We start from the raw sequence: 27,561 nt of genomic DNA, 5'->3' as shown, positions 1-27,561 counted from the left end.
AGTGATCAAAGCAGCCGTAGATGCCAAGTTTGAAATTACTGGAGGTAAGTGGGCGGCTTCTTCACTAATCGATGCAATTTTTATGGAAAATATACACAACATCTGGGAGATATATATCAAAACTCATGCGGACATAGGAAACCGCAAAGGATCATTATTGTAATTGAAGATATAGGTTGTGAAACATCTCAAAATATATTTTTATATATAATAGGGGGAGATCACTAGAATCGTCACTCAGACACAACCTATTACCTTACACACCAGTTTGTTGATTTTTCTTTCCTTTTTGTTCTTCCCTTGATCTTTTAATGGCTAATAGCGCTGCAAAACCGAAGTTTAGCTTGAGGCTTCTCATTGATGAGGAGAAAAACAGAGTTGTTTTGGCTGAAGCTGGGAGGGATTTTGTTGATGTACTCTGTAGTCTTTTGACTCTCCCTATGGGTACCATTGTAAGGTTGCTGGAGAAGCATCAGAATCCGCAGTCTTCAATCGTTGGTTGTTTCCACAACCTTTACAAAAGTGTTTCAGACATGGACGTTGACAACTTCGAGACTCAAAATGGTAAGAATTTCCTGTTGTATCCACGGAGTGCTAAGGCGAGTCACTGCAGAAATCTTAAGCTGAATATAGATGACACTGAGGAGACAAAGTTCTTTGTCTGCCCGAATTTCATATCTGCTGAAGCATGCTGTAAGGTATACAGCAATGTCAGCACCTCGAGGTGTCGCTGTGGAAGCTCAATTACCTGCGAGATTCAGGTTGAAAGAGAGCAAGGTGATGGTTGTTTAGAAGATAAAGCTGATGGAGTATTTCTCAGCTGCCGAACGTCATTTATCATCACTGATGATCTGAAGGTGGCATTGAACTCTTTGGGTCTTGTTCTTAACGTACTCAATGACCTTGGCTATGCTGGTTTTGACAAGCTGCATGAAACGGTCGTTGATGTTGGTTTTGAAGAGGTACTTGTCTTTCTTTTGTATTATTTTGTACTTCGCTTAAATACAACTTTGTGAATAAGTCTCTTCTATATATTGTTTTAAAATGCAGGTGCTGACTTTGTTAGGGTGTATGTTTACTTCGGAATCTCCCTTGACAGACACATTTCTGAGGAAAAACTGTATGTCCAAGAAGCGTAAATTGTTCACACCACTCGTGCAAGAAAGTAAAGTTGCAGGAGATGCAGACGAGCTTATATCTTTGAAAGTTTACGTTAGAAAGACAGACAGGGTGATTCTTTATGCTGAGTGCAGAGAAGATTTTGTTGATTTTCTTTTCACTTTTCTTGCCATCCCGCTTGAGTTTGCTTGGGAGTTTTCTGTTGACAGTATGAATATGGGCTGCGTTGGTAATCTCTGCAGAAGCGTGAAAGATTTGAGCTTTGAGAAGCAGAAAGAAGCCAGAGTTTCCAAATGCGTGCTTCCTTATTTTTATAATTTCAGGGTCAGGGCACAACTTCTAGATGTTGTTATCCAGGAACAGGAAACACCAGAATATGAATGCTTGGTTAGTCGTTATGGCGGTACTGGCAGAAACACGCTCTTTAAAAAGATCGAGAACAAGGTGCTTTCACGCGGTGAAAGAATTGCGAAGTTAATCTCAGTGGATTCAAAATCCATGGACACTTCGGATTCTGTTAGTTTTGGACTCGTGAAGGGAGAAACGAATTTCATTGTGTCGGATGATCTAGTTGTCACTCCTATGAACTCTTCATCAACAATCTCCTTGTTAAGCAAGCTGCAAATGACCATTGGTGACATCGAGGAGCAAGTAATTAGCATTGGCAAAGCTGAGGTATGGTGCACTCTACATACTTTTTTTCAATTCTCTGATAGTTTTTGAGAAAAATATTCAATTTGTTTTGAAACTACTTGTGTTCCAGGCCACTAGCTTACTAAGAGCTTCCTTGATCACAACCTCAGCGTTAACCAACGGTCTCTCAAGCTACCTCTCGAAGATGGACCTTCCTAAAGAAGAAACTCAATCAACGTCGAAGATTCAAAAGTCTGACAAAACCAATGAAGCTCCTAAAGAAGAAACTCAAGCAATGTTCAAGATTCAAAAGTCTGACAAACCTAATGAAGCTCCTAAAGAAGAAACTCAAGCAACGTCCAAGATTCAAAAGTCTGACAAACCCAATGAGGCTTGGCAGCTTCTGTAGCTACGTATTTCTTAAAATTGAAATGTGTTCTGTTTTCTTGTTTTGCTGCAAAATCTTTGAGAACATGTCTTTTGTTTGGTTCCGGGCAAATAAGATGCTCGCTCACTCCACTACGTGCTCCATTTGCTTTGTGTAAGGATTTTTTGTTTTCTGATATAACATGCTTCGAATTGGATGGATTTCTCTTTGGACTTTGATCTTAGTATGATATCCATAGTAACCTTAATTAAACAGCTCAAGGAATAGAGAGAAACGGATTTGACTATGGAGTCAAATCATCAGTACACAACACTGAAGCAGCTTTGGTTTTTTTTCTTCTTTCAGTATGTCAAACGTTGTGTTTGATTGACATTCATTAGTTTGGTTTTTTTAACATTGAAGTTGGCAAAGGTTTCAACGTTACTAATCTCAAAATCCATTTTACTCCATTTTAATTTTAGTTTGGTTAATATAGTCGGCTCTAAGTAAAATCCATGTCGCTCTCTCTATGTTCCGACCATGTAAGTTTTTTGTTGAGCAATTAGATGGGCTTTTGTTGAGACCAAAGTCATATAAACGTGGCCCATACGTCTCTTTTTTTTTTTCTTGGTCTCATTAGAGAGAGTCTCTTCTGATTTATATACCCTAACGCAGCTCGATTTATCTAAAGCCCTAGATCTCGCCGGAAATCTTAAAAGACTCGATTTTTCTTAACGCCATTTGATTCCGTTACAGTCTTTGAGGTCTAGGAGATAACGAATTCGTTAGTGGGTATTGAAAAATGGAGGAAGAGAACGAAGTGGTGAAGACATTTGCAGAACTTGGTGTGCGTGAGGAGCTTGTGAAAGCTTGTGAGAGATTGGGATGGAAGAACCCTTCCAAAATTCAAGCCGAAGCCCTTCCTTATGCTCTTGAAGGTATAATGCCTTTTGTGCGGTTACACTCTTTTTATCTGTATAATACTTTTGTGATGATGATTCGTGCTCATTGATGTTTTTTTATTGTTTTGAGGTTCCTAGTTCTGTGTTTATGTCTTTCCGAGAATTGAATTTTGTGATTATTAGGGTTGAAATATATCATGCAACTAATTGAATCTGATGTTTTAATGTCTCTGTTCGTCCAGGGAAAGATGTTATTGGACTCGCGCAAACTGGTTCTGGTAAAACTGCAGCCTTTGCGATTCCTATATTGCAAGCACTTCTTGAGTATGTTTATAATTCTGAGCCTAAGAAAGGACGTAGACCTGATCCTGCCTTCTTCGCTTGTGTTTTATCTCCAACTCGGTATGATTTGCTTCCCCACTTTCTTCTAGCGTTTACTTACTTTGTTTGCTCATTCTTATTGGATTTGATTTTTTTTTTTTCTGTGTTCCTTGCTCTCCAGAGAGCTTGCAATCCAGATTGCTGAGCAGTTTGAAGCTTTAGGATCTGATATAAGTCTTAGGTGTGCTGTGGTAAGCTCATGTTTTAACCATAATTTAAAAATCTTCCTGTTACCACAATAGTTGTAAAATAGGTTTACAACTAAATAATACGTCGTTCTCAGCTTGTTGGAGGTATAGACAAGATGCAACAAACTATTGCTCTTGGGAGACGGCCTCATGTTATTGTACGTTTTCTGTTCTAATCTTATGGTCATTTGTTTGAGTAACTGCACTTATCGTAAGTGTGAATCTAGCAACTAACTATGGTATGTTGTGTCTTTAGGTTGCAACACCTGGTCGTCTCTGGGATCATATGTCTACCACAAAAGGCTTTTCTCTGAAATCTTTGAAATATCTGGTATACTAATGCTGCTTATCTTTATTGGTCTTTTTCGTTTTTGGTTTAGTCTTTTCTTAGATCGTATCAATTTCTTATTTACTTCAACAGGTTCTTGATGAAGCAGATAGGCTGCTGAATGAAGATTTTGAGAAATCTCTTGACCAGATTTTGGAAGAGATCCCTCTTGAACGTAAAACATTTCTTTTTTCAGCGACTATGACTACAAAGGTAGGAACCTTTCTTGACAGTGTTTTGGTTATGATCGATCATCTCTTTTTGAGTGGATGATCTAAACGAACCATTGATTATTATTTAAGTCTCTGATTTTGTTTTGTCCTTCTAGGTTCGAAAACTTCAAAGGGCATGTTCGAAATGACTTTTTTTTTTTTTTTTTTTTTTTTTTTTTTTTTCTCACAGCTATCATTGTTGGGGGTATAACAGTTGTCTGTTCGTTGCTTTCCTCCAGATTGGAGCTGCCTCCAAATATTCCACAGTCGATACTCTTAAGCAGTGGTATCTGTTTGTTCCCCCGGAATACAAGGTATCTTATTTGCATCACAGAGCTTAGTAAAATACTCATACATTGATGTTTTGAGATTTGTTTTTGTTCCTAGCTAAAAGATTGATGTTGTAGATTTAATAATTAAAAAGTGTTTTCCACATGGCATGTTATCTGAAGGATTTATATTTTTTTCTTTTTTATTAAAAACTTAATTGTATGTTAATCGATAAATATAAATTTTAACTTTTCCTTGGTAATTGTGAATTTGTCAAAACATGAGAGTAGATATTATTAGCAAACACATAAGAGGTTTTATCTTCTTCAACTATATAATTAGCTTATTTTTATTCACTTTATAACAGGATTGCTATCTTGTATACATTCTAAGTGAAATGCCTGAATCAACATCAATGATTTTCACACGAACATGCCATGATACTCGTTTTTTGGCTTTGGTGCTTCAGAGCCTTGGTTTTAGAGCCATTCCTATCAGTGGTCAAATGACTCAGGTAAAATGATGATGCAGTAGTCCTATTTCTAAACATTTCTCGAATTTTTTTTCTCTCAATTTTCTTTTGAAATATTCACAGTCAAAGAGACTGGGAGCTTTGAATAAGTTCAAAGCACGGGAATGTAATATCTTGGTTTGTACCGATGTGGCTAGTAGAGGGCTCGATATCCCATCAGTTGATGTGGTTATCAACTATGACATTCCCTCAAATTCAAAGGTTAGCCCTTTTCTTTCGTCAGATGAATATGTTTTTTTTTTTTCTTTCTTTCTTTCTTGTTTCTCATGAATATTGAGATTACACACTGTTTGGTTCATAGGATTACATCCATAGAGTGGGAAGAACCGCTCGTGCTGGACGTTCTGGTGTCGGGATATCATTGGTAACCCAGTATCAGCTCGAATGGTATCTACAAATAGAAAAACTCATTGGTAAGTAAAATAACTTGCAAGATAACATTTTTATTATTTTGGTTCTCTCATGGGATACAAACATTTGACTATGTTTCGATGCTCAGGCGGCAAAAAGCTACCAGAATATCCTGTTGAGAAAGACGAAGTTTATTCATTGTGGGAGAGAGTTCAAGAAGCCAAAAGGTTATCTAAAATGGTATATCTCTACTCATCAGCACTTTTTACTACTACATGTAACTTGAATTTAATAATAGAGCTAATTTGTTTGTGGCAATTTATGTTATATAGGACATGAAAGAATCAGGAGATTGGAAGAAGAGAAGGGGAGAAGATGATGAAGAGAGTGAGAGGTTCTTGGGAGGTAACAGAGGTGGCAAATTCAAGAAATCTTTTAAGAAGTTCAAACAATAAAAATGGCTCTGTTTCTTTTGTTTTCCATGAACTCACCAAAGTTTTGAATTCAAGTTTCCATATGAACTTGGGAAATTTTATCAATTTTGTTCTCGCAATTTTGTATTTTATGTTCTTTGTTGCTTAAAAGACATAAATTATACTATTTTTTTTTTCTTTCAAAAAGGTTTAAAAAGCTATGGTGTCAGTTCTTGGTGGCTTTGCAGCTCTTTGTATATTTACTTCGTACTCATTACTGAATTTGTCCAAATAACTATATACTAGGAGATGTCCCATGCTTAAAGCAATCAACATTTTTTAAAAAATTTATAATTTTTTGTAAAAAAAATTATTTTGTTTGAGATAATATTTATTTTTAATTGTTCTGTAAATCTATTAGTCTTTTTGAATACTAATTATTTTAAAATATTATTTTATTTTTGAAGTATTATTACAGTTTTATATTGTTTGTTTGTTGTATTTATAAGGGTGGGCAAAAAAACCGAAATCCAAAAAACCGAACCGAACCGAATCAAAATAATAGGTTTGGTTTGGTTATGGTTAAGTCTAAAAATCCGTTTGGTTTTCATTTTAGTTAAGCATTTGGTTTAGGTTTGGTCTGGTTAAAAACCGTAAAACCGAATGGTTTTTTTGGTTTTTAAAAAAAAATTAGGATAAATTAGATATAATTAGTTTCTCCAACTTATAACTTTAAATTGTATCACAATATCAATATTTTTTTTCTTTATTGGGCTTATAGCTATTGATCTCTTAGTAATCTATCGAATTACAAAACTAAATTTGGATTCTATTTTTTTTTGTGTTTAGGTTTTACTTTTATGTTTATTTTTAGTTATGTATCAACTATCTATTTTTTAAAAGTATAAAATAACCATTAAAAACCGGAACCAAACCGAAACCGAACCGAACTGTGATACATATGGTTTTTATATGGTTCCATTTTTTATGAAACCGAAAAAACCATAAACCGAAAAAACCTAACCGTAACCAAACCGAATTACATATGGTTTCTTTATGGTTCCATTTTTATAAAATCAAAAAAACCGTAAACCGAAAAAACCGAACCTAAACCAAACCGAAAAACCGAACGCCCACCCCTATGTATTTATATCATATTTTGTAAAATATAAAATAATAATTTTAATATTATAACTGTGAGAAAATAAAATAATTAATTTATAATCTATATAAATTTAGTTTTACCCACCTGCCAATGTAGAAATTAAAACACACATTTTTATAGATTTGAGTAATATATCTTCGTTTTTAAAAATTCAAATCACAACATATGCAGAAAAAAATTGTGCATTTTATTAATCATAAGTATTATATGAAAATTCCAAGCAATTTGTAAATAAAATAAAATAAAGATGATAGGAGAATCATAATTTGAAATCTTAACAAAATCTTCGAATTTAGTTATTAAAAGTAATTATGTTGTATATTTGTATATAAAATTTTAGTTTTTAAAATTCTGATTGGTTTTTATTTTTTTTTTATATTTTTTTTTACTAATTTCGTCCATAATTTATTAGAGAGAGAAAATATTTTGTTATTATTTTTTTTAGATTTTTAAATATTTGATCTGTGAGTGTTTTTATTTTTTAGTTAATTATATTTATTTAAATTAATTAAGCTACATTAAATTTTTCTAATGGTAATTGAATGTAATTTTTACACATTTTAAGGTTAGTTTTATATTTGTACTTTCCAATTAATATAATAGGATATATTTTGGCAATAAAATTTAGACTTTTGCATCAAAAGCAAACAGTAAATTTGGGTCTGTATATTCTCCAAAACATTTACAGCCATTTGGTAAAAATTAATCCTTATAAAAACGTGAAAAAGGTTTTGTTATTCATTTATTAATTTTATCAATGGATTATTTCGTATATTTTCATTATTTTTGGTTACCAAATAAGTGGGAAAATTCCCAAAACAAACACCAACTATTTAATATTTGCCAGAAAAAAACATAAACTTTTTTCATTGGCAGAAAAATACGCAGACTATTTTTTAGTTGAAAAAAAAATACACGAATTATTATTTTTTTCCAGTTTTTCCTCGTCTCCGTTATGTCCGTTAACGGTATTGTAACGGTGTTACTATTTTTAAAAAAACTTCCAGAAAAAAACACAAACTATTTATTTGTTGCCAGAAAAATACATATGAACTTTTTTTCTTTGCCTGAAAAATACATAATTTTTTTTTCTTATTTTTCCATTAACAATGTTAGAGATCGTAACTCATAACTTTCTCTGCTCTCTTGAACTTCATTCAAGTTTTCACTACTATTTTGGATAACTAAATTCAAGAACAAAAATACACAATTAGATTAATCAATTTCCAAATTTCTCAGTTAGTGTTGTTTTTGGATTTATATTAACTTTACAAATTTTGAAAATTCATCAACACTTCTGTAAAATTTTATGAGATCTCCACATTTGTAGATCTTTGTATACATTTCAAAAAATATTCATCTCTTTAGTTTAGTACTTTTTATGATGCTTATAGCCAGTGTAAATCATCAAATGGGCTGGTGTACGCAAACTTGATCAAGATTGTATATTATAGCCATTTTGTGGGATATCAACTCTTGTTACCTAACCAGATTCACCATTTATTTTTGCAAAAACAATACTAATTGAGAAATTTAGAAATCAATTAATCTAATTGTGTATTTTTGTTCTTGAATTTTGTTATCATAAATAGTAATGAAAACTTGTATGAAGTTCAAGAGAACAGGGAAAGTTATGAGTTATGATCTCTAACATTGTTAGTGGAAAAATAAGAAAAAAAATTATGTATTTTTCAGGCAAAGAAAAAAAGTTCATGTATTTTTCTGGCAAAAAATAAATAGTTTGTGTTTTTTTATGGAAATTTTTTCAAAAATAGTAACACCGTTACAATACCGTTAACGGTTGTAACGGAGAAGAGGAGAAACTGGAAAAAAATAATAGTTCGTATATTTTTTATCAACTAAAAAATAGTTTACGTATTTTTCTGCCAATAAAAAAAATTCATGTTTTTTTCACGCAAATATTAAATAGTTGATGTTTTTTTTGGAATTTTCCCCCAAATAAGTTATTGCTTCGACTGACCAGTATATAAATTAAAAAGACTTTGGGTCTGATTCTCTCTCTCTCACCTTTCTCAACTACTCTCTCTCTCTCTTCCTTTTGTGTATTTCCTCTCTCTCTCTCTCTAGGGTTTCGATTTCAATTTTTTTTCCACTGAACCCGCGATTGAACTGAACCTTCACACCCTCCTTCGCCATCTCAGGTTGATTTAACGGAGAAGCTTACTTGTTTCAAAGAGCCCATGTATGTTGTTTCTCCGATTCTCCCGAAGCTTTGTGTTCGTTAGGTGATTTGATTCCTCAGATATTTTGGATGCTCTTAGGGTGAGTTTTCTCACTTGTTATAGTGTTACGCCTTGATTTAGTGTCGCGATGCTTTCGAGTAGAGGACTAATTTCAAATGTCCGCCTGAGATTTCGTTGATTCGTCGCTTCTAGGGTTTTTTTTTTTGTTTTGTTTCGTTTTAATTTGCTGGTAGTCGAGTAAAGTCGAAGAAAGAAACAGAGACTATGTGGATTTGCTTCAATTTACGGCTTTGTTTCTCGCTATAGAGATAATTGGAAAATTTGATTTTGAGTTTGCCTTTTTATCCCCGCGGCTACTGATATCTTGCTTTTACTCATGCCTTCAGATATGAATTAGGTAGCTTCTTGCAGAGGAACGAGGTTTTAGGTTAATGCTGTTCATTTTCCCGTGAATGGTTGCTACGATGGACTTAAATGCTTCACCCCAACCCGAAGAAGACGACGAACCCTATGTCAGACATCTAGAAGACTATTCTTCCAGGGATGACCGGATTGAGTCTGCAGTTGAAATCGCTAGACGGGTACTATTGATTTTTCAGCACTCAACATTGATTGATTGATCTAGTCACTATATAATGCAGGACACTTTAGAAAACAATTAAGTAATAATTGATCCCCACTTGTATATAATTTTTATCTGAGGATTGATTTTCTTGTGTTTCTTTTTTTTTTGTTTCAGGAACGTGAAGAGAGAAGGAAACGAATGAGATATGACAAGCCAACACATAACTCTCAGCCAGTTTTCCGTGATCAATATTATCAGAATCGAAATACTAAAGCTTATGATAGATACAAGATTCCTCAAGGTGATATTTCTTTGCTTAGTAAAAATGCTTATTACGTATTTTTACTCCCTATTATAAACGGCTTAAAATCTTTTGGCTGAAAAACTTTTAGCTAGTATGTGTTCTTTTCTTTCCCTTTTATGCCATTTCTGTATATAAGGTGACTCTTTGACAGCCTGTCCGATATCACAGGTTGGCTAGATTGCCCACCTTCTGGGCATGAGATAGGATTACTCGTTCCGTCAAAAGTTCCTCTGAATGAATCTTACAATAACAGTGTCCCTCCTGGAAGTAGATACTCGTTTAAACAGGTGACCCATAACCAGAGGATAGCTGGGAGAAAGGTAAATTGTGGAATTCTTTGTCCTTGCTTTGTTGAAAATATGAGTGTGTATCATTGATTGTCTATGCAACACTGGTATGTCCGTGATCTAAGTTGTCGTGTATTGTCTCTGTCTTTTTCAGCTTGGTCTGGTGATTGATTTGACAAACACAAATCGTTACTATTCGACGACAGACTTAAAGAAAGAAGGCATTAAACATGTGAAGGTATACGGATTACATACTACTCTAACCCATATCCTTTGTGACGGCTGTAGCAGATTGCTTTATCTTTAGTTTTCTTTGCTTGTAGATTGCATGCAAGGGTCGTGATTCAGTGCCTGATAATGTGTCTGTCAACACGTTTGTCAATGAGGTATATTTTTTGTAGCCAAAATGAATCATAAATGTTTACCTGAAGTCGTATATAATTTTCTTATAAAATCAATTTTGTCTACTGTTAGTAGCTCACTAAAGAAAACTGTCTTCAGGTTAATCAGTTTGTCCTAAATCTAAAGCACTCAAAAAAGTATATTCTCGTCCACTGCACACATGGGCATAATCGGACAGGGTTTATGATAGTTCATTATCTTATGCGATCTGGGCCGATGAATGTTACACAGGTGAGTATTTTTCACTTCTCTCGTTGTATTTGTGCACTATATGTACCTCCTAAGAGCAAAAGGATCTTATATCATTATGGTTTCTATCAGGCATTAAAAATCTTTTCGGATGCCCGCCCACCTGGGATCTATAAACCCGACTATATTGATGCTCTCTACTCGTTTTATCACGAAATAAAACCTGAAAGCGTCATTTGCCCATCAACTCCCGAGTGGAAGCGGTCTACTGAGCTTGATTTAAATGGTGAAGCTTTGCCAGATGATGATGATGATGATGGTGGTCCGGCTGGTCCTGTGCAAGTAAGCTCAGTGTTAACTAACGATTGTTTATTTAGCAGATCACTTATATACATAAACCGTCATTCCAATGATTTTCTTGCACGTTTGTTTGAGCTTCAGACTTGTCTTTCCTTAGCTCAGCGCAACCATCTGAAAAACAGCTTAGTGTAAATTTCAGCATCACAACCATTGTTTCTGTGTTATTTTACGGTTTAGTGGTGATCTTTGAATATAACCTCTGAGATGTGTTATGGTAGGTTCTATAGCCCGCGAATCAATTTATCAGGAATTTAGTTATTGGTGCATATTGATGGGTTCAGTTGAGTCTATCCAAGGCTGACAAAACTCACAAAGTGGTCATCTGATTTTCGTACTTATATGGTGGTTTTATGTATAATTGTTGTCTTACTGCCTTATGCTTTCAGGAGGAAAGCCATCAGGTGGATGTCAAAATGTCAAATGATGACGTTCTAGGTGATGAAATACCCCCTGACCAAGAGGAAGGTTACCGGCAGTTCTTTTATAAGATGCTATCGCTGAATATTGGGGTAGGAAATTTGAAATCTTGTTATAGGTTGTTCACATAGAATATTATGTAGTTAAACTTATGATATCTAACCCTGTGATGTTCAATTTCAATTCGCTTTTGTATGATTGCCTTTTATCTTGTGATCTATGTCTCTTAATTTTGTTGTTGCACATCCTTATAATGCTACTTGAGAAAATTACAGAAGTAGATTGTGGTAACTTGTAATTATAACGTCATCTTGATCATCTTGGTATCGTTGTTTGCTGAATATTAAAGAAAGTTTTCCTTGGGCTAATAGGCACTTTTCCACTGACTATGGTTTCGTTATGAATTGGTTTCTGCTACAGCTTTTGTATAGTATGCTTTAAGTTTCATGTTTTCGTTTATTAATTTCTCTCTCTCTCTCTCTTTTTCATTGGCGCAATCTAACATGTGCGTGCTGAATTCATTTTCCTCTAATCTAGGGAAGAGGATGTTCACAATTTCCAGGTTCACACCCTGTCTCCTTAAACAGGTATGAATCTCTGCGTAACTGTTTGTAGCTCATGTAAAGAGATGATTGACCTAATGCATCCCCTTAGTTCGGGATCAATTTGTTCATTTCGTTTGCGGTACTTTACTCTTAATTTTTTTGGTCATTTGTGGTAAAACAGGGAAAATTTGCAACTCTTGAGGCAGCGGTACTATTATGCCACATGGAAAGCTGATGGAACTCGATATATGATGCTGCTTACCATGGATGGATGTTATATAGTGGATAGAAGCTTTAGATTCCGGAGAGTTCAGATGCGGTTCCCCTTCCGGCACCCAACTGAAGTGAGTAATTTTCCACCTTTGTTGGGTGAAATTGTGTATTGAATCTAAACAGAACTAGAGATTTTCCTTACTTTTTTGTTTTTGGTTGCCAGGGCATATCTGATAAAGTGCACCATTTTACGTTGCTTGATGGAGAAATGATAATTGATACCTTGCCAGATAAACAAAAGCAGGAGAGGAGATACTTAATATATGATATGGTAGCAATCAACGGCCAATCAGTTGTAGAGGTTGGAACTGTCATTATTTTATTTCTGTGATCGATAATGGTTGGATTGGTGTTTTCCTTGTTTTACATTATAACCGGAATCTCAAGCTCTTTATTCTCAAGATCTGAGTATGTATTGAGGCACATCGTAAATACTGTAGCTTCCATTATCTTCATAATAGAATATTAGAACATTCGAGAAATTAAGCAGTATTAAGGCCGGGCTTCCTGTCATGATTATCTTAAGAGTGTTTGATGTTTTTCATGTCTGATTTTCTCGAATGTGAACATACATTCGAGAAATAAATATTTTAGCAATTATGAACATATATGATCCCTATGCTAGAGCATCTGACTCCGGTGGTGCTTATTCCATGCAAATAAGTTGCATCATTTTCGAGGTTGTTCAGTATTCTTTGTTGCTGACTGTTAACCTTGACATTCTGTTTACCAACATACACATCTGTCAGTAGTATATAGTATCAACGAGAGTTGTGTTTGGCTTGCTGTATCATTTGTCAATTGCTTGAGATACTAATAGAAAGTTTCACAATTCAAAAATGGACCAGCGGCCTTTCTATGAAAGATGGAAGATGCTTGAGAAAGAGGTGATAGATCCCCGTAATCATGAGAAGGCCAGAAGTCATATCTACAGATATGATCTTGAGCCTTTTAGGGTGCGTACTAAGAGTTATAATTCTTTTCTCATGCCATTTTTTCCATACTTATCTTTTTCCTTGTATAAATTGTTCATGGAGCTGATAATTATTGTCTTACATAGGTGCGGAGAAAGGATTTTTGGTTGCTTTCTGCGGTTGAGAAGGTTTTGAAAGGATTCATACCATCACTTTCACATGAAGCCGACGGTCTAATCTTTCAGGTAACCATGAGAGTGAAGAGGGTCTCTGATAAAAGCCTGTTTGTTTTTATACAAATGCAAAGATGTGAAGTCTTAGTTTTAGTGCAGTGTATATTGTCTCTCAAATGAAATATCTGAAATCGAATTCTCTTTTAACAGGGCTGGGATGATCCTTACGTTCCCCGTACCCATGAAGGTCTGTTGAAGTGGAAGTATCCAGAGATGAACTCGGTTGACTTTTTATACGAGCAAGATGAGAGTGGCCGCGGAATGCTATCCTTGTTTGAAAGAGGGAAGAAGAAGCATATGGATGGGAATTCTGTTGTTTTTAGAGGAGGTATGTGTATGTATGGTGAAATATCTCGCTTATTATTATAGTTAGTAGGAGAAACTGTCAACCATAACTTACTTACTCCATTAAAGAACTACAATCTTCTAATACTGAAACTGCAACAGATGATACGGACTCTGCGGAGTACTCTGGGAAGATCGTAGAGTGTTCTTGGGATCAGGAAGAGAGAGTCTGGGTTAGCATGAGGGTCAGGGTCGATAAATCAACGCCGAATGATATCAACACCTATAGAAAGGTCAGTACTTCTTTTCATAACCTCTCTTTATATATATACTTGATGGTATTCTTTGAATTCATATCCCCAGTGGTTGCATTATTGGTTGACGGTCATACTTTGCTAACATTTTTGTTCTGTCTTTCGAGTTTTTGTCGTATTCCATTCCATCTAATGGGTTTCTTGCTGTCTTATTTGTTTTTTCTACTGAAAAACATCCTTCAGCTAGTTTATTTACCAATTAACATATCAGTGTACCATCTTATATAAATTTGTATGTTTCTTTCATCTTCCATGACCAAAGAAGAGTTTCTAAAACCATTGTGGATGTAAAAAATAGGTGATGAGAAGCATAAAGGACAACATCACAGAGGAAGTGTTGCTGCAGGAAATAAGGGAGATCATCCGTTTGCCTATGTATGCGGACCGTATTCAAATGGATAGCAAAGCTGCGCGGCGCAGATGAAACAATGTCTGTTTGTTTCTCTCAAAACATGCAACAAGCTGGGATCAAGAAGAAGACATCCGTGGATCGCTGGTTATGCTTTCGCTACTCTTGTTTGCAAATCGCGGGTGCTTCTATACTAACATTGTACGTAAGAAGAAAGAAAGGAACTCTGCAATTTCTCGAATGTGTAAGAATCCCGGTTTCGAGGAGGTTTTAGGAATTTATTATGAATCAAAATTCCGTTTGGGATATGTGATGATGGTTTTAGCTCTAAAAGGTGTGTTTTACTCTTCTAAGTGATTCATCATATGTTTTAGATGGAGAAGCTGTTTGTAATAGTACTTAGGAAAGGGATAATGTTGTAATCCTTTAGTATTAGTATCATATTATTATTATTGGTTGGTTCTCTATTTTACTTGACAGAATCAAAAGACGACTGATAGACAAATTTTATCACTGAGACTAAATATCATCATCATTTCGAGTCTTGTATGTGTGATCAATAATTTGATATGAATCGTTCGCAAATATTTTTAATCACATCCTCTTGCAAATCGATGATTAACAGAGCGGTGTGTAACTAAAACACAACTGAGACAAAGTTTAAAGAAAAATGATGTGACGTTTGTCATATTTGTAACTAAACAGCGAGCTGTTTTTTATGCGTTTTATTTAGATCAAAACGCCAAGCAGTTTTTTTCTCTTCCCTGCGTCATTGGATTTCGCCGGCTTCGATCTCTCCCCACACACACAACACAGACAGACACAGTATCAGGAGGCTTCGTCTCTCATTCTCCTTGTCGATCTCTCCCTTTCGCACCCCATCCCAATTCCCAAAAACCCCAATTTTTTGGGGTTCTTCAAAATCTCATCCACATAATCTCGGATTCAGGTTCTTCGATCCTGAATCGATTTTTAATTTTATTTGTGCAAGAGAATTAGTATTCGCAGAGTGTGGCTCATATGAAATCATCGCGAGCGTGGCAGTGTCTGCTTGTTTGTTTGCTCTGTCTTACCTTAACGAATCTCTCCTATGGAGAAAACAAGTTCAGAGAGCGTCAAGCCACCGATGACGAACTTGGCTACCCTGAAATGTAAGTTTTCGATCTATATTGAGTCCGTCTTGGGTAGACGATGCAACGCCTCAATTTGATCGACTTGTTCATATTTATTTTGTTTCATAACTCGTAAGGCTCTCTCTGTTTGGTTTCTCCGATTTAAGTTTTTTGTTTGTGTGGTTCTGGGTCGTTTCGTTGTGCAGTGATGAAGATGCTTTGTTGAATACTCAGTGCCCGAAGAAATTGGAGCTGCGATGGCAAACTGAAGTCACTTCTAGCGTTTATGCTACACCCTTGATTGCTGATATTAACAGGTATGGTTTTGTTTTTTACTCACGTTCTGGATTTGGTTTTCTTTTGGGTTGAGGATCATTAGTGCTTGTTCCATATATTGTGCTTAAACCCGGATTTGTTTTTTTTGTTGTTGCAGTGATGGAAAGCTTGACATTGTTGTTCCATCTTTTGTTCACTACCTTGAAGTTCTTGAAGGAGCTGATGGAGACAAGATGCCAGGTACTGGATATATATTATCTTCTTACCTTTAGTTTTCTGGATAATTTTCTCTTGTTCTTGTTCATCTGATGCTGTTATATTGAGGAATTTGAAAAAGGTTAGTGATGCTCTCATGTAATGTTAGGTTGGCCTGCTTTTCACCAGTCAAATGTGCATTCGAGTCCTCTTCTATTCGACATCGACAAAGATGGTGTTAGAGAAATTGCTCTGGCTACCTACAACGGCGAAGTGCTCTTTTTCAGGTAATTGTTCATCTCAGATGATGGATATACTTTCATCTGTTCTCTTGATCCTTGGAATTTTGTGGGGTTTGCATATGATACTTTCTTATTTCCAGGGTATCAGGCTTTCTGATGTCAGATAAGCTAGAAGTGCCACGTAGAAAAGTGCACAAGAACTGGCATGTGGGACTGAATCCTGACCCTGTTGACCGTTCACATCCTGATGTCCATGATGATCAGCTTGTGGAGGAGGCTATGTTATTAAATTCATTGACCAATCGTAAGTTTATTAAACTTTCTACATCAGTTTTCTTGTTTGCTGCTTAAGTTATGCCCATCTTCCACATGATCCACTTGGCTAAGTTTATGTTCTTCCAAATTTTAGATTTAGAGACACTGAACTGCTAATGATTGGTTGTTTGCTTTAGTTAATTGAAACTGTAAAGCTAAGTTTTTGCTTGGTGTAGCTGCCTCAGCTAATCTGAAGAATCTTTATATTTTGTATCTTGCATATATTTTATGAATTACATCTGATGGGGCTCCCAACCTTGCGTATCAGTATCTTCAGTATTTAGAGGGTAGAAAAAAATACATGGATTAGCAGAGTCAGTTTAATTCTTGATGAATGTTTACTTTGTGACTTTCGCTTCTCCTATCTGTAGAAACGAATGCAACAACCACAACACCAAATGTTACAGTCTCAATGTCCAAAGAATTTCATGGCGGCGAAACTAACGTTTCATCTCATGAGGATCTAAAGAAACCCGAGAATAACCAAACAGAAGCTGTCGTTAAGCCTACCCCAGAGCTACATAATTCCTCCATGGATGCTGGAGCAAATAGTTCGGCAGCAAATGATACTACAGCTGGCTCTGCAGGAAATCTCAACGGAAATGTAACCACCAATGAGGTGGATCAAAGAAAAATTAGTGAAGTTAAGAATGAAACTGTTATTAAATTAAATACTAGTAAGGATAATTCCTCAGAAACTCTGGGGACATCTGGAAACAGTAGTGAGACAGAGACAGTTACCAAAAGTGGGAGGCGACTTCTTGAAGATAATGGCTCTAAAGAATCTGCGGACGGCCATTCGGATAATAAAGACAACACTGAGGGTATTCGCATGGCCACAGTTGAAAATGATGGTGGCTTAGAAGCTGAAGCAGATTCATCGTTTGAGTTGTTGCGTGATAATGATGAGCTACCTGATGAATACAGCTATGATTATGATGATTATGTTGATGAGAAAATGTGGGGTGATGAGGAATGGGTCGAGGGGCAACACGAGAACTCAGAGGATTATGTGAATATTGACGCCCATATACTGTGCACTCCTGTGAGTTTCATCTATGTCTAAAACTATTGTTTTCGATTTCTTACTTCCATGACAGATCTTACAGTATCACTTTTTATCAGGTAATTGCTGACATAGACAAAGACGGAGTACAGGAGATGGTTGTTGCTGTTTCCTATTTCTTCGATCCTGAGTAAGTTCATCTTTCACGCTCGAATGTTCCCTGATCTGTCAATGCAAAAGCATCATAAGTAGTATTGCATTTGCATGCATGAGGTCTTAATATTCCCAATAGCGTTTCTAGTTTATTCACATTGCAGAATATAGGTTAGCTGACACCATAAGCTAATTTTCAGGTACTATGATAATCCAGAACATCTAAAAGAGCTTGGTGGTATTGACATCAAAAATTATATTGCTAGTTCAATTGTGGTTTTCAATCTGGAAACTAAACAAGTCAAGTGGATCAAAGAGCTAGATATGAGTACGGATAAAGCAAACTTCCGTGCGTATATTTATTCTTCCCCAACGGTTGTTGATTTGGATGGTGATGGTTACTTGGATATTCTTGTCGGAACTTCCTTTGGCTTGTTCTATGCCATGGATCATCGTGGTAAGATCTCTTGTTACTTCCTTCTGTTTATTTATTTCCGTTGATGACAATTCTGCCTTTCTTGCTACTGCTTTCTTCAAGCAATGCTTCTATAGCATTTACAGTAAAGCCCACACTTCTCTCAAAATTTGTATGTTAAATGTGAATATTCCATCTCTCTGCAAGACAGAAATTTCAATTTTATTAGATATTTAGATTCCTATTCATATTGAGAGTTTTTTTTTCCGCTATTTTCTCATAAGTATGATATTCAGGACAATGCACAAGTCTTACAACACATTTTTGTCACACTGCGTATTCGTAGCTGTTTCCTTGCATTTCTCGATGTTTGTTTGGATTCTAAAATTGTTATCTTTTTGCAGGAAATATCAGAGAAAAATTCCCACTTGAAATGGCTGAAATTCAAGGGGCAGTGGTTGCAGCCGACATAAATGACGATGGAAAGATTGAACTTGTAACTACTGATTCACACGGAAATATAGCAGCATGGACCACGCAAGGAGTGGGAATTTGGGAAACACATCTAAAGAGTCTTGTTCCCCAGGTAAAAAAATTACTCATCGTTTATTCTCATCAGATATAGAAATCTCTTTTTGTATGAACCAGTTGTAGGAGCATCATCATGAGATCTGTGTGTTGTTACTTTTGGTTTAAGTCCCAGAATAAGACTAAATTTTTTTAACCATGAACACTGTCTCCGAATTTGATGACTTCACAATCAGTGATCGTTGCCAATCTTCTCTTGCAGGGTCCTTCTATCGGCGATGTTGATGGTGACGGACACACAGACGTTGTGGTTCCTACATCATCAGGAAACATATACGTTCTTAGTGGCAAGGATGGTTCGATAATCCGTCCTTACCCATACAGAACTCATGGAAGAGTGATGAACCAACTTCTTCTTGTTGATCTAAACAAGCGAGGTGAGAAAAAGAAGGGGCTCACCATCGTTACTACATCCTTTGACGGTTACCTGTATCTCATAGACGGACCCACCTCGTGTACTGACGTTGTTGATATTGGTGAAACTTCGTAAGTCTCTTTTGCTTCCTCTCAGCTCATTAATATCTGTAGTAGGTTTGGTTTTCCGATGGATTTTGACCGCCAGGGTGTTTCGAGTTACAGATACAGTATGGTCTTGGCTGATAATGTTGACGGTGGAGATGATCTCGATCTCGTTGTCTCAACTATGAATGGAAACGTCTTTTGCTTCTCAACGCCTTCTCCTCACCATCCCCTTAAGGCAAGATCAACCCCGAACACTATATGTTGAGCGGGTTTTGCTTAACATCTTCTTGATTCTTTATATAAATGTGCGAGATTACTGATTTCAGTCTTGTTTCATCAGGCTTGGAGATCTACTAATCAAGGAAGGAACAACAAGGCCAGTCGTTATGATCGTGAAGGCGTTTTTGTCACGCATTCGACCAGAGGTTTCCGTGATGAGGAAGGGAAAAACTTCTGGGCTGAGATTGAGATCGTTGATAAATATAGATACCCATCTGGTTCACAAGCACCCTACAACGTTACTGTAAGTTCCTCAAACCTCAATAGATGGGCAATGGCTTCTTGCTGAAACTAAACTAGCTGTTTTCAAATGTACAGACGACGCTGTTGGTTCCAGGCAATTACCAAGGAGATAGGAGGATAACACAGAGTCAGATCTATGACCGCCCTGGAAAATACCGGATAAAACTACCAACAGTCGGAGTGAGAACAACAGGAACTGTAATGGTGGAGATGGTAGATAAGAATGGACTCCATTTCTCAGACGAATTCTCACTAACTTTCCATATGTATTACTACAAGCTTCTGAAATGGCTTCTTGTCCTCCCGATGCTCGGGATGTTTGGTCTGCTCGTGATTCTACGGCCTCAAGAAGCCGTGCCCCTCCCATCCTTTTCCCGCAACACAGACTTATGATCGATCTTAGGTACCATCTGGTAAACCGGATGTATACACATCCTTATAGAGCTCATCTAAAGAATCCAGGGACAATTTCGTGGTAGAGTTTCAGGTTCTGTATCTTTCTAAACTCTGTAATTCTGCCTTTTAGTTTTAGATCAACGCTCGTCGGAGTTTATAAAGTTAATGCACTACTTAAATGTGTCGAGAGTCCATTTTTGAACTAAAGAAGATACAAAGATCTATTGTTCGCAAACACAAGTTCATTCGCAATGGGAAGAATGAAGAACAATATATATATATATATATACAAATCTTCGATCTTCAAGAGAGCTGCAACAAAGGCCTCTTACCAAGTCTCTTCATCTCTCTCTCCATACTACCTGTGAGCATCAGACTAAACATCTTGAGATCGCATAGAAACGACCAAACCTGATGCACAAAGCTCGCCGGAACATTTCCTTCCACGAAGAAGTGGCTGTACCAAGCGAACCCGTAACCAAAGAGAGGCACGAGAGCAACGAACCACCAGTTGATCAAAACCGAACACAACAAAGCAACAAGGCTCGCGATTATACCTATGAAGTGCCATCGCCTCGTTGATGGATTCGAATGTTGCATCACGTAGAAAGGCCAGAACTCCTCAAAGCTTCTGAAATTCATCTTTTTTTCCTCTCAAAACAAAATCCCCAAAAAAAATCGATTTAGATGATCCCTCGAGTTTTTTCTTCTTCTGGGTTTCGTTTCTGAATGTGAAAGCGAAAGAGAGAGAGATAGAGATGACGAGAAACAACGAACAAAGATTTTTATAGTTAAAAGAAAATGGAAATAATTAAACAAATGATTAAAAACATATTCTCTCGAGCCTTCCAAGCCCATATACTGGGCTTTGTTTGATATATTTTGGGCCCAATCTCGATTTAATCTCGACAAAAAGAGATTATTATAAGTGAAACTACAGTTTTTAGGGTGAAAAATTAATGGTGATAACGGAAGAAATTAATTTTGATTTTTAAAATCCATATGGTTTACAAATTGTTTCCCTCCTACACAGTAACGACAATCCCATCACTCAGAAAAATCCCCAAAATCACTCTCTCTCTCTCTCTCTAGGGTTTCCGATACCAAATCCCTCAGAAATTTAGGGTTTCTTTTCTTGTTTTTACTCTAATCGGAATGAAGCTGAATCAGAAATTAAAGAAGCCTTGTTCATCCACGAAGGTACCATATTTATCAATCACCAAATCTCGAGGCAAATGTATTTGATTTCTGTTTTTGTTTATTGGGGTTTTGATTTGGTCTGCTTATTGGTCCAGCTGATTCTGCAAGAGATCATCGGTTTGACTACAAAGAACGCCAATGGATTAGCCTCGGTTACTTGCAGCTCCAAATGTGTTTACTTGGCCGGATGTGTTGTGGTGGTCTACGATGTTGATTCCTTCACTCAATCTCACCTTGTTGTATCTCATCGTATGCCTAAGCCTTTGAGTTGTGTGGCTGTTTCCCTGAATGGGCGGTTCGTTGCTGCTGGAGAGGTAATAATAATGATTCTGTTTCCATTTGCGTATAAATATGTTGTCTTTTTATGTATCGTGATTTGGTTTTCTGGTGTTTTGATTTGATCTTTCCTCAGTATACGAATCTCTCTGCAGTCATGATTTGGGATTGTGAGACTTTGGGACTTGTCTCGGAGCTTAAAGGCCATCTTTATGGATCTCACTGTCTTTCCTTCTCACCAAATGGTTAGTTCTCCTTTTCTTATTTTGTTGCTCGAACCGTCTTTTTTAAGGTTCTGTTTTGTGCATTTTTTCCTTGCTTTGGTGTTTAGGGGAATATTTGGTGAGTGTTGGAGCATATATATATCTCTGGGACTGGCGCAAAAGTATTTTAGTGGCGAAGATCAAAGGCAGTTCTAATTGCTCTGAGATAACGTCTGTGACATTCTCATCCAATGGGAAATTCGTTGTTACTTCCGGGAACAAGCACTTGAAGTACTGGACAGTGGGTTCTTTTCAGAAGACACGTTCAAGTAAAGTTGGATCTTTGGTATATCATGGAAAGCCAACTGATGATGTTTTCCAAAAAGGAAACTCATTTGTATCAGTGATATCAGCCTACAGAGTGAAATCCAGTGGAAGTGACGGACAAACTGAAGATGTTATTTCAATATACGCTCTCACAGAAGCAGGTATTTCGCTCCACACAGTTATAACTTATTACTGTTGATATGAGTTTTTTACACTCGTTCGAATGAAAGTTAGTAAATTTATTGTGTTCTGTAGGTGTTCTAATGCTCATGAGTTATGGGATGTTAATCAAGAAGTCGGTAGATCTGAAGGTACAACAACTTCATTTCATTCTTTTTTGTTGTTAATCTAGGAACCATGAGTGGATCACACAATGCTAAGCCCCATCATCTAGACATGTAAAACAATCATTTCCTGTAGTCCAGACGCATTGACTGTATTTTCCTTGTGGGCTTAGGCAATAAGTTTGCTTGACTGTATGCGTTGGCTCTATGTGGAAAGACATGAATAAGTTTTCATGTTAGCTTTTGTAACATGCAGATACAAACATTCCGAGCTTTTCTTTTTTTCATAACAAGAACTTCTTTTATTGGCTTGCAATGAACTGTCAGGTTGAAAAATGTTTTGCTCTATCTGCATCCAGTCGATTGATAGCCTGCGCTTGCAGCAACGGAATGGTCCAGCTATATACGCCTGAAACTTTAGATTATGCTGGCAAAATACAATTTTCAGATGCTAAAAGCAGCACCACTGAAAGTCAGTCTCATTCAGCAGAACTCGAAAATGTAGCTATCTTCCCGGACGCAGTTGCTTGTCAGTTTTCTACCACAGATAAGCTCAGTGAGTGTAGAAGAAAATTATAATAATAGTACGTTGCTTACCTAATTTCCTTTTTACAAAAGGTTGTATTTTGGCTTAACAGTTGTCATCTATGCGGATCGTAGTCTCTATGTTTGGGATGTGAATGATGTGAACAAGGTAACTGTAAACGTATTTCAGTACTTTGCGTAGATATTTAGTTGATTTGGAAGTTCTTTCTGGCGCCAATGTTACTTCTGAAGTTTCCTGTGTAAGGTTAGAGCACCAACTGCATATGGTGAAACTTTTCTTCCTTATTCCAGCCTACTAGGTGCTCGATGATGGTATCACATTCTGCCGGAATTTGGGATATAAAAAACCTCTCTTGTGGAAATATGCACAGTCCAACAGCTGCATGTGTAGCTAGGGGATGCAGTGAAGGGGTTTCTTTCACTACATGTTCTGAAGATGGAACCATCAGATTGTGGGATCTTGCTTTTCAAGTGGATCCGTTAGAAGCTAATGCAAGCAGCAATCCCTCAGAATCTTCAACACAAGGGATTATGCATTTAGGTAATTATAACATATGCTCGGAATTTGAAACAAACTAGTTTTTGTAGTATATTTCTGTTGTTTTCAATTAGTCATTTTCACTCATTATTATTATAATGCAGCTAGCGCTGGAATTTTTGAACGTGATCTCCTTGAGACATGTGGTAGTAAATTTGGTTTCCGAGCACTGGCAGTAAGTGAAGATGGAAAGTACTTAGCAGCTGGGGACTGTGGAGGGAATCTTCATATATATGATCTAGAAGAATCAGAATATACATGCTTTACGGTAATATTAGTCACCGTTGTTCAATATTACTCTTCACTGGTTGGTTTCCAGACATCATATTCCTAAGCTCTTAATGATAACCATCTTGCAGGATGCTCATGAAGCAGAAATTCAGTCATTGAGCTTCAGCTTTCCTGAAAATGCCTCAAGCAGCGATTTCTTGCTTGCCTCTGGTGGAAAGGGCCGAGCGATCCACCTTTATGATGTCAAAAGGTGTTAAATAACAGCTTTGTTATGGTCTTTTGATTTCCCTGACAAGGGCCATACGAACTTATATGTTCTTGTTGTCAGGAACTTTGATCCCGTTGGGAGTGTTTGTAGTTCAGCTGCGGTAACTTCTGTTAAATTCGCATCTAATGGCCGGAAAATTATAACTTCTGGTGCAGATAGGTAATGTTTTATATGCTGCAAGACCACGAAACTTGCATATTTTTTTTTCTTTTTTTTTTTTTTACATCGCATATTTACTCTAGAAAAATTTATGAGATAATCGTTGATATTGTTGCAGGTTGCAGCTGTTTGACGTTGTCAGAAAAGCAAGTAGTGTTCGTCTTTCATCTTCTCCTCCTCAAACTCTCTCTCACGGAACCATCTCTGATGTGGCTGTAGATCCAACATCAAGACTTGTTGTCACAGTGGGACCGGTATTGGTACCTTTCGGTGAACATTAATATATTACCACCTTATCTCGAGCACATTGAGTCAATTACTCGTACACCAACATCTGTTTAAACCAACAAGGAGTCTGATGTTTTATCTCATGATTGCAGGATAAGAAGATAAACATATTTGACATAGAAAGTGGAAAGCTTGTCAGATCATTCAAGCAAGACCGAGACCATGGAGATCCCATAAAGGTGCATTGAACAAACATTTTGATTAGACTTCAACATTGTTTGTTGCTCTAGTGCTGACAATAAGATCTCTTTCACAGGTCATTTTGGACCCAAGTTGCAACTACTTGGTATGCTCGTACTCTAACAGGACAATCTCCTTTGTGGATTTTGTCACTGGAGAGCTGGTTGCTCAGGCCACAGGACATGGTGAAGCTGTGACTGGTGTTATTTTCCTACCTGATTGCAAACATATCATTTCAGTAAGTTTCTGAATTGTAGTTTTCAGTTACTTACAACTGTAAGAACCTTGGCTTTTGGATGAAGTCAAGTTCAATGTCTCATTCCTATTGAATTGAAATTCCATAAAAGAGCCTACTATGCTCGAAAGCCTGGATCTATCTTTCTTGGTATGCCTCAAATGAAAGCGAAAACTGAGAGAAACTTTGCTTTGAACTTTTCTTTGGTGTTTTATTGTCAGGTTGCAAGTGACGGCTGTATATTTGTCTGGAAACTTCCTTTGCGAATGGCTACACGTATTATACGGGCAGTAAATGAAAATGGCAGGCTAACTGTGGTCCAACTCGAAAAGTTCAAGCAAATTGCAGTTGATTTGGAGGAAGACAATCCAAAAGATGCATCATGTTCTGCAAACTATAAGCCAGTAGAAGAGAACGCAGATCAGATGCAGCTACGCTCTCCATGGACATCCTCATTTAAGTTCAGCGTTTCTCGACTTCCTAAGTGGGCTCAAGTTTATGTGGAAACATCTGATATTGCTACCAATTGTCAGAAGTCTATTTCAAACGAGGTACAAGCCCAAAAAGTTGCATGCTTTCTGGGAATCATTAGAAAATGCTTTTTCTAGACCCAAAATTTCAGCTAAAGTCTTTCAGTTCTTCTGATATTGTACGTCTTTATTGCCTCCACATCAGAAACATGGAGATAAAAGTCTGGCAAACACTGTTCACAGTGCTGAAGACTGCTCTTCTGTTGAATGCCAAACTCCCAAGCAAGGTTCAAAAACCGAAAAATCATGCCTTGGAAGCCTATCCAAAAGCTCTAGCGACACTGAAACTTCAGTGGTTCAAGGAGATGCTCCTAGGTAAGAAGCTTTCTTCATTACTGCAGTTCTTCTCTCTATCACTCTGTCTGCTTTTATGAGAACCACACTGATTGTTTTAATTTTGCTTCTCAACAGCCATAGGAAAGAAAAAACCCGTTGGAACACTATCTACAACGTGTGTTTGGATCTTCTGAATTCTCCAAACATCCAAGCATCTTTCATTAAAAAACCGAAACCTGAAAATTTCTGCACCAAACCTTCTGCCGAACAGGGGGACATGCTCAAGCAATTTGATAACAATTTGTCAATGATAGACGAGGTAATAGCTCTCTTCCCTATTGCTGCGACATGATTTAGGTTACCAAGAGAAATCTTAATGACCAAAATTTTTTTTATGTTAACCATAGGTTGAGGCCGGAAAATCACTGCAGCAAAGAAGATATTCATCCCAGTTTTTCCTAAGAAGAGACTACATTGGCGGAACCAAACAATTTATGCGTACGCCCTCCCAGAAATCAGGGTACAAGACTTTGAGGTCGATCCAAGAACATCTCCCTCTTGATACGGTCAATGATCAATCTCCACATAGTTCAGAAGAACATGCTGAACAGGTTTCACCAAGTTATATTTTTGCTAAATATCAACTCACTTGTACATTACACAGCACAGATTTATACAGACACAGTTACATATTTATAGTAGGCCAACTTTATGTTCGTGTATATAGTAGTAAAGTGGTATCAACGTTACGTTTTATGTAATCAGTGATTTTGTTATGTCACAGGACAAGACCTCTTCAGAAGTATTCCATGATACAGTTGCAGACGATTCACTTCAAGAAATGGTAACTTCCTGCCGTCAAGCACTACACGGTTTAAACACTGCTGCTGCAGTTTTTGTCCAGTCAATGTCGAAATTGTCTAAAGCTTCTCCTCGAGATCAAGTTTCAGGTGAACTCAGAGCCAAGTTGTTTGATGAAGCAGCTTTGATGATCCCAGAAATGTCTCATAAAGTTAATGAAGTCGTTGCCAAGATAATGCTTGAGCAAGATAATAGAAACAGCGATAGAATTGTCTCCAATTAGTTCGAATCAGTGGTAAAAAGAAAGACTATAGAAATAAAAACTCCTCTGTACAGTTATCAGTTACTTTAACCATACAAAAATTGAATAATAATGGATTGTCTGTTGCTCGCATTGACTGGTTTGCTTTTCAAATCATTTCAGATTCTATATAATGTACATACGTTAACCAATTGAATGTATAAAATACTTTTTTCTGATAAAGTAATTATTTCCTTAGTTATTTAACTTGTATGTATGTTCTTGTAAGTTTCAAGATCGATACGAGTCTGTCATCTACATAAAACGGATCCAGCAAAGTAATGTAAAGATATCAACCAAAGTAGTGTTTCAACAATGCCTTTTTCGTATCTCTCTTCCTTTGAGAACAACTACTACTACTACTATAGCTGCTGATTTTCATGGCGATTAAATATAGACTTTTTTTTTTCTTTTAGGTCAGGTACTCAGTTAATAATAGACTTGTTTTATGATAGTAACATATTCAGTACTAAACCTATATACGATAATATTCTTCTTTTTTTCCAAATATACGGTGATATATTGGATCAACCCATCTTAATTTTGAGAGAGGAACAAACATGAACAAAAAGATTCATGTGTCAAATGTTAAGTTAATCGTTTTCTTAAATAATCTTGGAATCGAATATCATCTTTACAATATATACATATACTGCTACATATCTAAAAAAACACTATAGTTCACACAAAAAGAAGAAAGAAATGTAATAAAGCAAAGCCTAGAAATTTGTCCT

The 27,561-nt window shown here is 36.5% G+C and overlaps 6 protein-coding genes across 10 annotated transcripts; 5 read left to right on the top strand and 1 right to left on the bottom strand.

Annotated features, from left to right (window-relative positions):
* Positions 1 to 235: 235 nt before the first annotated feature.
* LOC104748076 (uncharacterized) lies at positions 236 to 2,346 on the top strand. Its single transcript, XM_010469771.2, has 3 exons — positions 236 to 962; positions 1,051 to 1,794; positions 1,883 to 2,346. The coding sequence occupies exons 1-3, from the start codon at positions 312 to 314 to the stop codon at positions 2,159 to 2,161; spliced, it is 1,674 nt and encodes a 557-aa protein (XP_010468073.1). The 5' UTR covers positions 236 to 311; the 3' UTR covers positions 2,162 to 2,346.
* A 436-nt stretch (positions 2,347 to 2,782) lies between these two features.
* LOC104748075 (DEAD-box ATP-dependent RNA helicase 10-like) lies at positions 2,783 to 5,903 on the top strand. The gene is made up of 12 exons (XM_087488044.1): positions 2,783 to 3,057; positions 3,264 to 3,423; positions 3,524 to 3,593; positions 3,686 to 3,748; positions 3,847 to 3,921; positions 4,012 to 4,131; positions 4,370 to 4,444; positions 4,768 to 4,914; positions 4,996 to 5,133; positions 5,234 to 5,345; positions 5,432 to 5,523; positions 5,616 to 5,903. Exons 1-12 carry the CDS (start codon positions 2,922 to 2,924, stop codon positions 5,736 to 5,738), a joined length of 1,311 nt encoding a protein of 436 aa, XP_087344170.1. The 5' UTR covers positions 2,783 to 2,921; the 3' UTR covers positions 5,739 to 5,903.
* Positions 5,904 to 8,850: 2,947 nt separating this feature from the next.
* LOC104745076 (uncharacterized) lies at positions 8,851 to 14,954 on the top strand. 4 transcript variants are annotated; one of them, XM_010466249.3, is made up of 17 exons: positions 8,851 to 9,064; positions 9,452 to 9,646; positions 9,805 to 9,931; positions 10,103 to 10,254; positions 10,376 to 10,459; positions 10,545 to 10,607; positions 10,723 to 10,854; positions 10,945 to 11,154; positions 11,559 to 11,681; positions 12,127 to 12,176; positions 12,316 to 12,478; positions 12,571 to 12,708; positions 13,256 to 13,363; positions 13,468 to 13,566; positions 13,705 to 13,882; positions 14,002 to 14,132; positions 14,452 to 14,954. In XM_010466249.3, the coding sequence occupies exons 2-17, from the start codon at positions 9,518 to 9,520 to the stop codon at positions 14,575 to 14,577; spliced, it is 2,013 nt and encodes a 670-aa protein (XP_010464551.1). In that variant the 5' UTR covers positions 8,851 to 9,064; positions 9,452 to 9,517; the 3' UTR covers positions 14,578 to 14,954. The 4 variants fall into 4 exon arrangements, with proteins under 4 accessions (XP_010464551.1, XP_087344168.1, XP_087344167.1 ...); XM_087488042.1 differs by having other exon boundaries at positions 8,851 to 9,144; XM_087488041.1 differs by having other exon boundaries at positions 8,876 to 9,107.
* A 46-nt stretch (positions 14,955 to 15,000) lies between these two features.
* Positions 15,001 to 20,419, top strand: LOC104745073 (protein DEFECTIVE IN EXINE FORMATION 1). The gene is made up of 13 exons (XM_010466244.3): positions 15,001 to 15,653; positions 15,821 to 15,931; positions 16,048 to 16,130; positions 16,255 to 16,372; positions 16,468 to 16,631; positions 17,014 to 17,687; positions 17,768 to 17,838; positions 18,002 to 18,258; positions 18,621 to 18,802; positions 19,007 to 19,290; positions 19,384 to 19,501; positions 19,607 to 19,789; positions 19,864 to 20,419. Exons 1-13 carry the CDS (start codon positions 15,523 to 15,525, stop codon positions 20,179 to 20,181), a joined length of 2,694 nt encoding a protein of 897 aa, XP_010464546.1. The 5' UTR covers positions 15,001 to 15,522; the 3' UTR covers positions 20,182 to 20,419.
* On the bottom strand, positions 20,338 to 20,955 carry LOC104745074 (uncharacterized). Its single transcript, XM_010466245.3, has one exon. It carries the CDS (start codon positions 20,824 to 20,826, stop codon positions 20,488 to 20,490), a length of 339 nt encoding a protein of 112 aa, XP_010464547.1. The 5' UTR covers positions 20,827 to 20,955; the 3' UTR covers positions 20,338 to 20,487.
* Positions 20,956 to 21,145: 190 nt separating this feature from the next.
* Positions 21,146 to 26,920, top strand: LOC104745072 (uncharacterized). 2 transcript variants are annotated; one of them, XM_010466243.3, is made up of 19 exons: positions 21,146 to 21,384; positions 21,480 to 21,698; positions 21,797 to 21,905; positions 21,992 to 22,351; positions 22,446 to 22,501; positions 22,802 to 23,030; positions 23,113 to 23,168; positions 23,312 to 23,561; positions 23,663 to 23,826; positions 23,918 to 24,039; positions 24,118 to 24,216; positions 24,335 to 24,470; positions 24,597 to 24,683; positions 24,761 to 24,922; positions 25,141 to 25,470; positions 25,595 to 25,764; positions 25,861 to 26,044; positions 26,133 to 26,336; positions 26,510 to 26,920. In XM_010466243.3, the coding sequence occupies exons 1-19, from the start codon at positions 21,340 to 21,342 to the stop codon at positions 26,807 to 26,809; spliced, it is 3,282 nt and encodes a 1,093-aa protein (XP_010464545.2). In that variant the 5' UTR covers positions 21,146 to 21,339; the 3' UTR covers positions 26,810 to 26,920. The 2 variants fall into 2 exon arrangements, with proteins under 2 accessions (XP_010464545.2, XP_010464544.2); XM_010466242.3 differs by having other exon boundaries at positions 21,216 to 21,384; positions 24,335 to 24,476.
* The last annotated feature ends 641 nt before the right edge of the window (positions 26,921 to 27,561 follow it).

This window comes from Camelina sativa, chromosome 15 (assembly GCF_030686135.1).
Source record: "Camelina sativa cultivar CO46 ecotype springtype chromosome 15, ASM3068613v1".
NCBI classification, from domain to species: Eukaryota; Viridiplantae; Streptophyta; class Magnoliopsida; order Brassicales; family Brassicaceae; genus Camelina; species Camelina sativa.
Note: the sequence above shows the minus strand (reverse complement) of the source record. Positions and strands in the feature narration are given on the sequence as shown.

What these genes read in the sequence shown, in the direction of transcription:
- LOC104745076 (XM_010466249.3), top strand. Translation starts at nt 9,518, where the DNA reads ATGGTTGCTACGATGGACTTAAATGCTTCACCCCAACCCGAAGAAGAC. An exon ending in AAGGCATTAAACATGTGAAG is followed by an intron (nt 10,460 to 10,544) that starts GTATACGGATTA and finishes CTTTGCTTGTAG; the next exon opens with ATTGCATGCAAGGGTCGTGA. An exon ending in ATGATCTTGAGCCTTTTAGG is followed by an intron (nt 13,364 to 13,467) that starts GTGCGTACTAAG and finishes TGTCTTACATAG; the next exon opens with GTGCGGAGAAAGGATTTTTG.
- LOC104748076 (XM_010469771.2), top strand. Translation starts at nt 312, where the DNA reads ATGGCTAATAGCGCTGCAAAACCGAAGTTTAGCTTGAGGCTTCTCATT. An exon ending in TTGATGTTGGTTTTGAAGAG is followed by an intron (nt 963 to 1,050) that starts GTACTTGTCTTT and finishes TTTAAAATGCAG; the next exon opens with GTGCTGACTTTGTTAGGGTG. An exon ending in TTAGCATTGGCAAAGCTGAG is followed by an intron (nt 1,795 to 1,882) that starts GTATGGTGCACT and finishes CTTGTGTTCCAG; the next exon opens with GCCACTAGCTTACTAAGAGC.
- LOC104748075 (XM_087488044.1), top strand. Translation starts at nt 2,922, where the DNA reads ATGGAGGAAGAGAACGAAGTGGTGAAGACATTTGCAGAACTTGGTGTG. An exon ending in TGTGTTTTATCTCCAACTCG is followed by an intron (nt 3,424 to 3,523) that starts GTATGATTTGCT and finishes CTTGCTCTCCAG; the next exon opens with AGAGCTTGCAATCCAGATTG. An exon ending in TTGTTCCCCCGGAATACAAG is followed by an intron (nt 4,445 to 4,767) that starts GTATCTTATTTG and finishes ACTTTATAACAG; the next exon opens with GATTGCTATCTTGTATACAT.
- LOC104745072 (XM_010466242.3), top strand. Translation starts at nt 21,340, where the DNA reads ATGAAGCTGAATCAGAAATTAAAGAAGCCTTGTTCATCCACGAAG. An exon ending in ATAACTTCTGGTGCAGATAG is followed by an intron (nt 24,217 to 24,334) that starts GTAATGTTTTAT and finishes ATATTGTTGCAG; the next exon opens with GTTGCAGCTGTTTGACGTTG. An exon ending in GTTCAAGGAGATGCTCCTAG is followed by an intron (nt 25,765 to 25,860) that starts GTAAGAAGCTTT and finishes GCTTCTCAACAG; the next exon opens with CCATAGGAAAGAAAAAACCC.
- LOC104745073 (XM_010466244.3), top strand. Translation starts at nt 15,523, where the DNA reads ATGAAATCATCGCGAGCGTGGCAGTGTCTGCTTGTTTGTTTGCTCTGT. An exon ending in GAACTTGGCTACCCTGAAAT is followed by an intron (nt 15,654 to 15,820) that starts GTAAGTTTTCGA and finishes TTCGTTGTGCAG; the next exon opens with TGATGAAGATGCTTTGTTGA. An exon ending in TCCTATTTCTTCGATCCTGA is followed by an intron (nt 17,839 to 18,001) that starts GTAAGTTCATCT and finishes GCTAATTTTCAG; the next exon opens with GTACTATGATAATCCAGAAC.
- LOC104745074 (XM_010466245.3), bottom strand. Translation starts at nt 20,826, where the DNA reads ATGAATTTCAGAAGCTTTGAGGAGTTCTGGCCTTTCTACGTGATGCAA.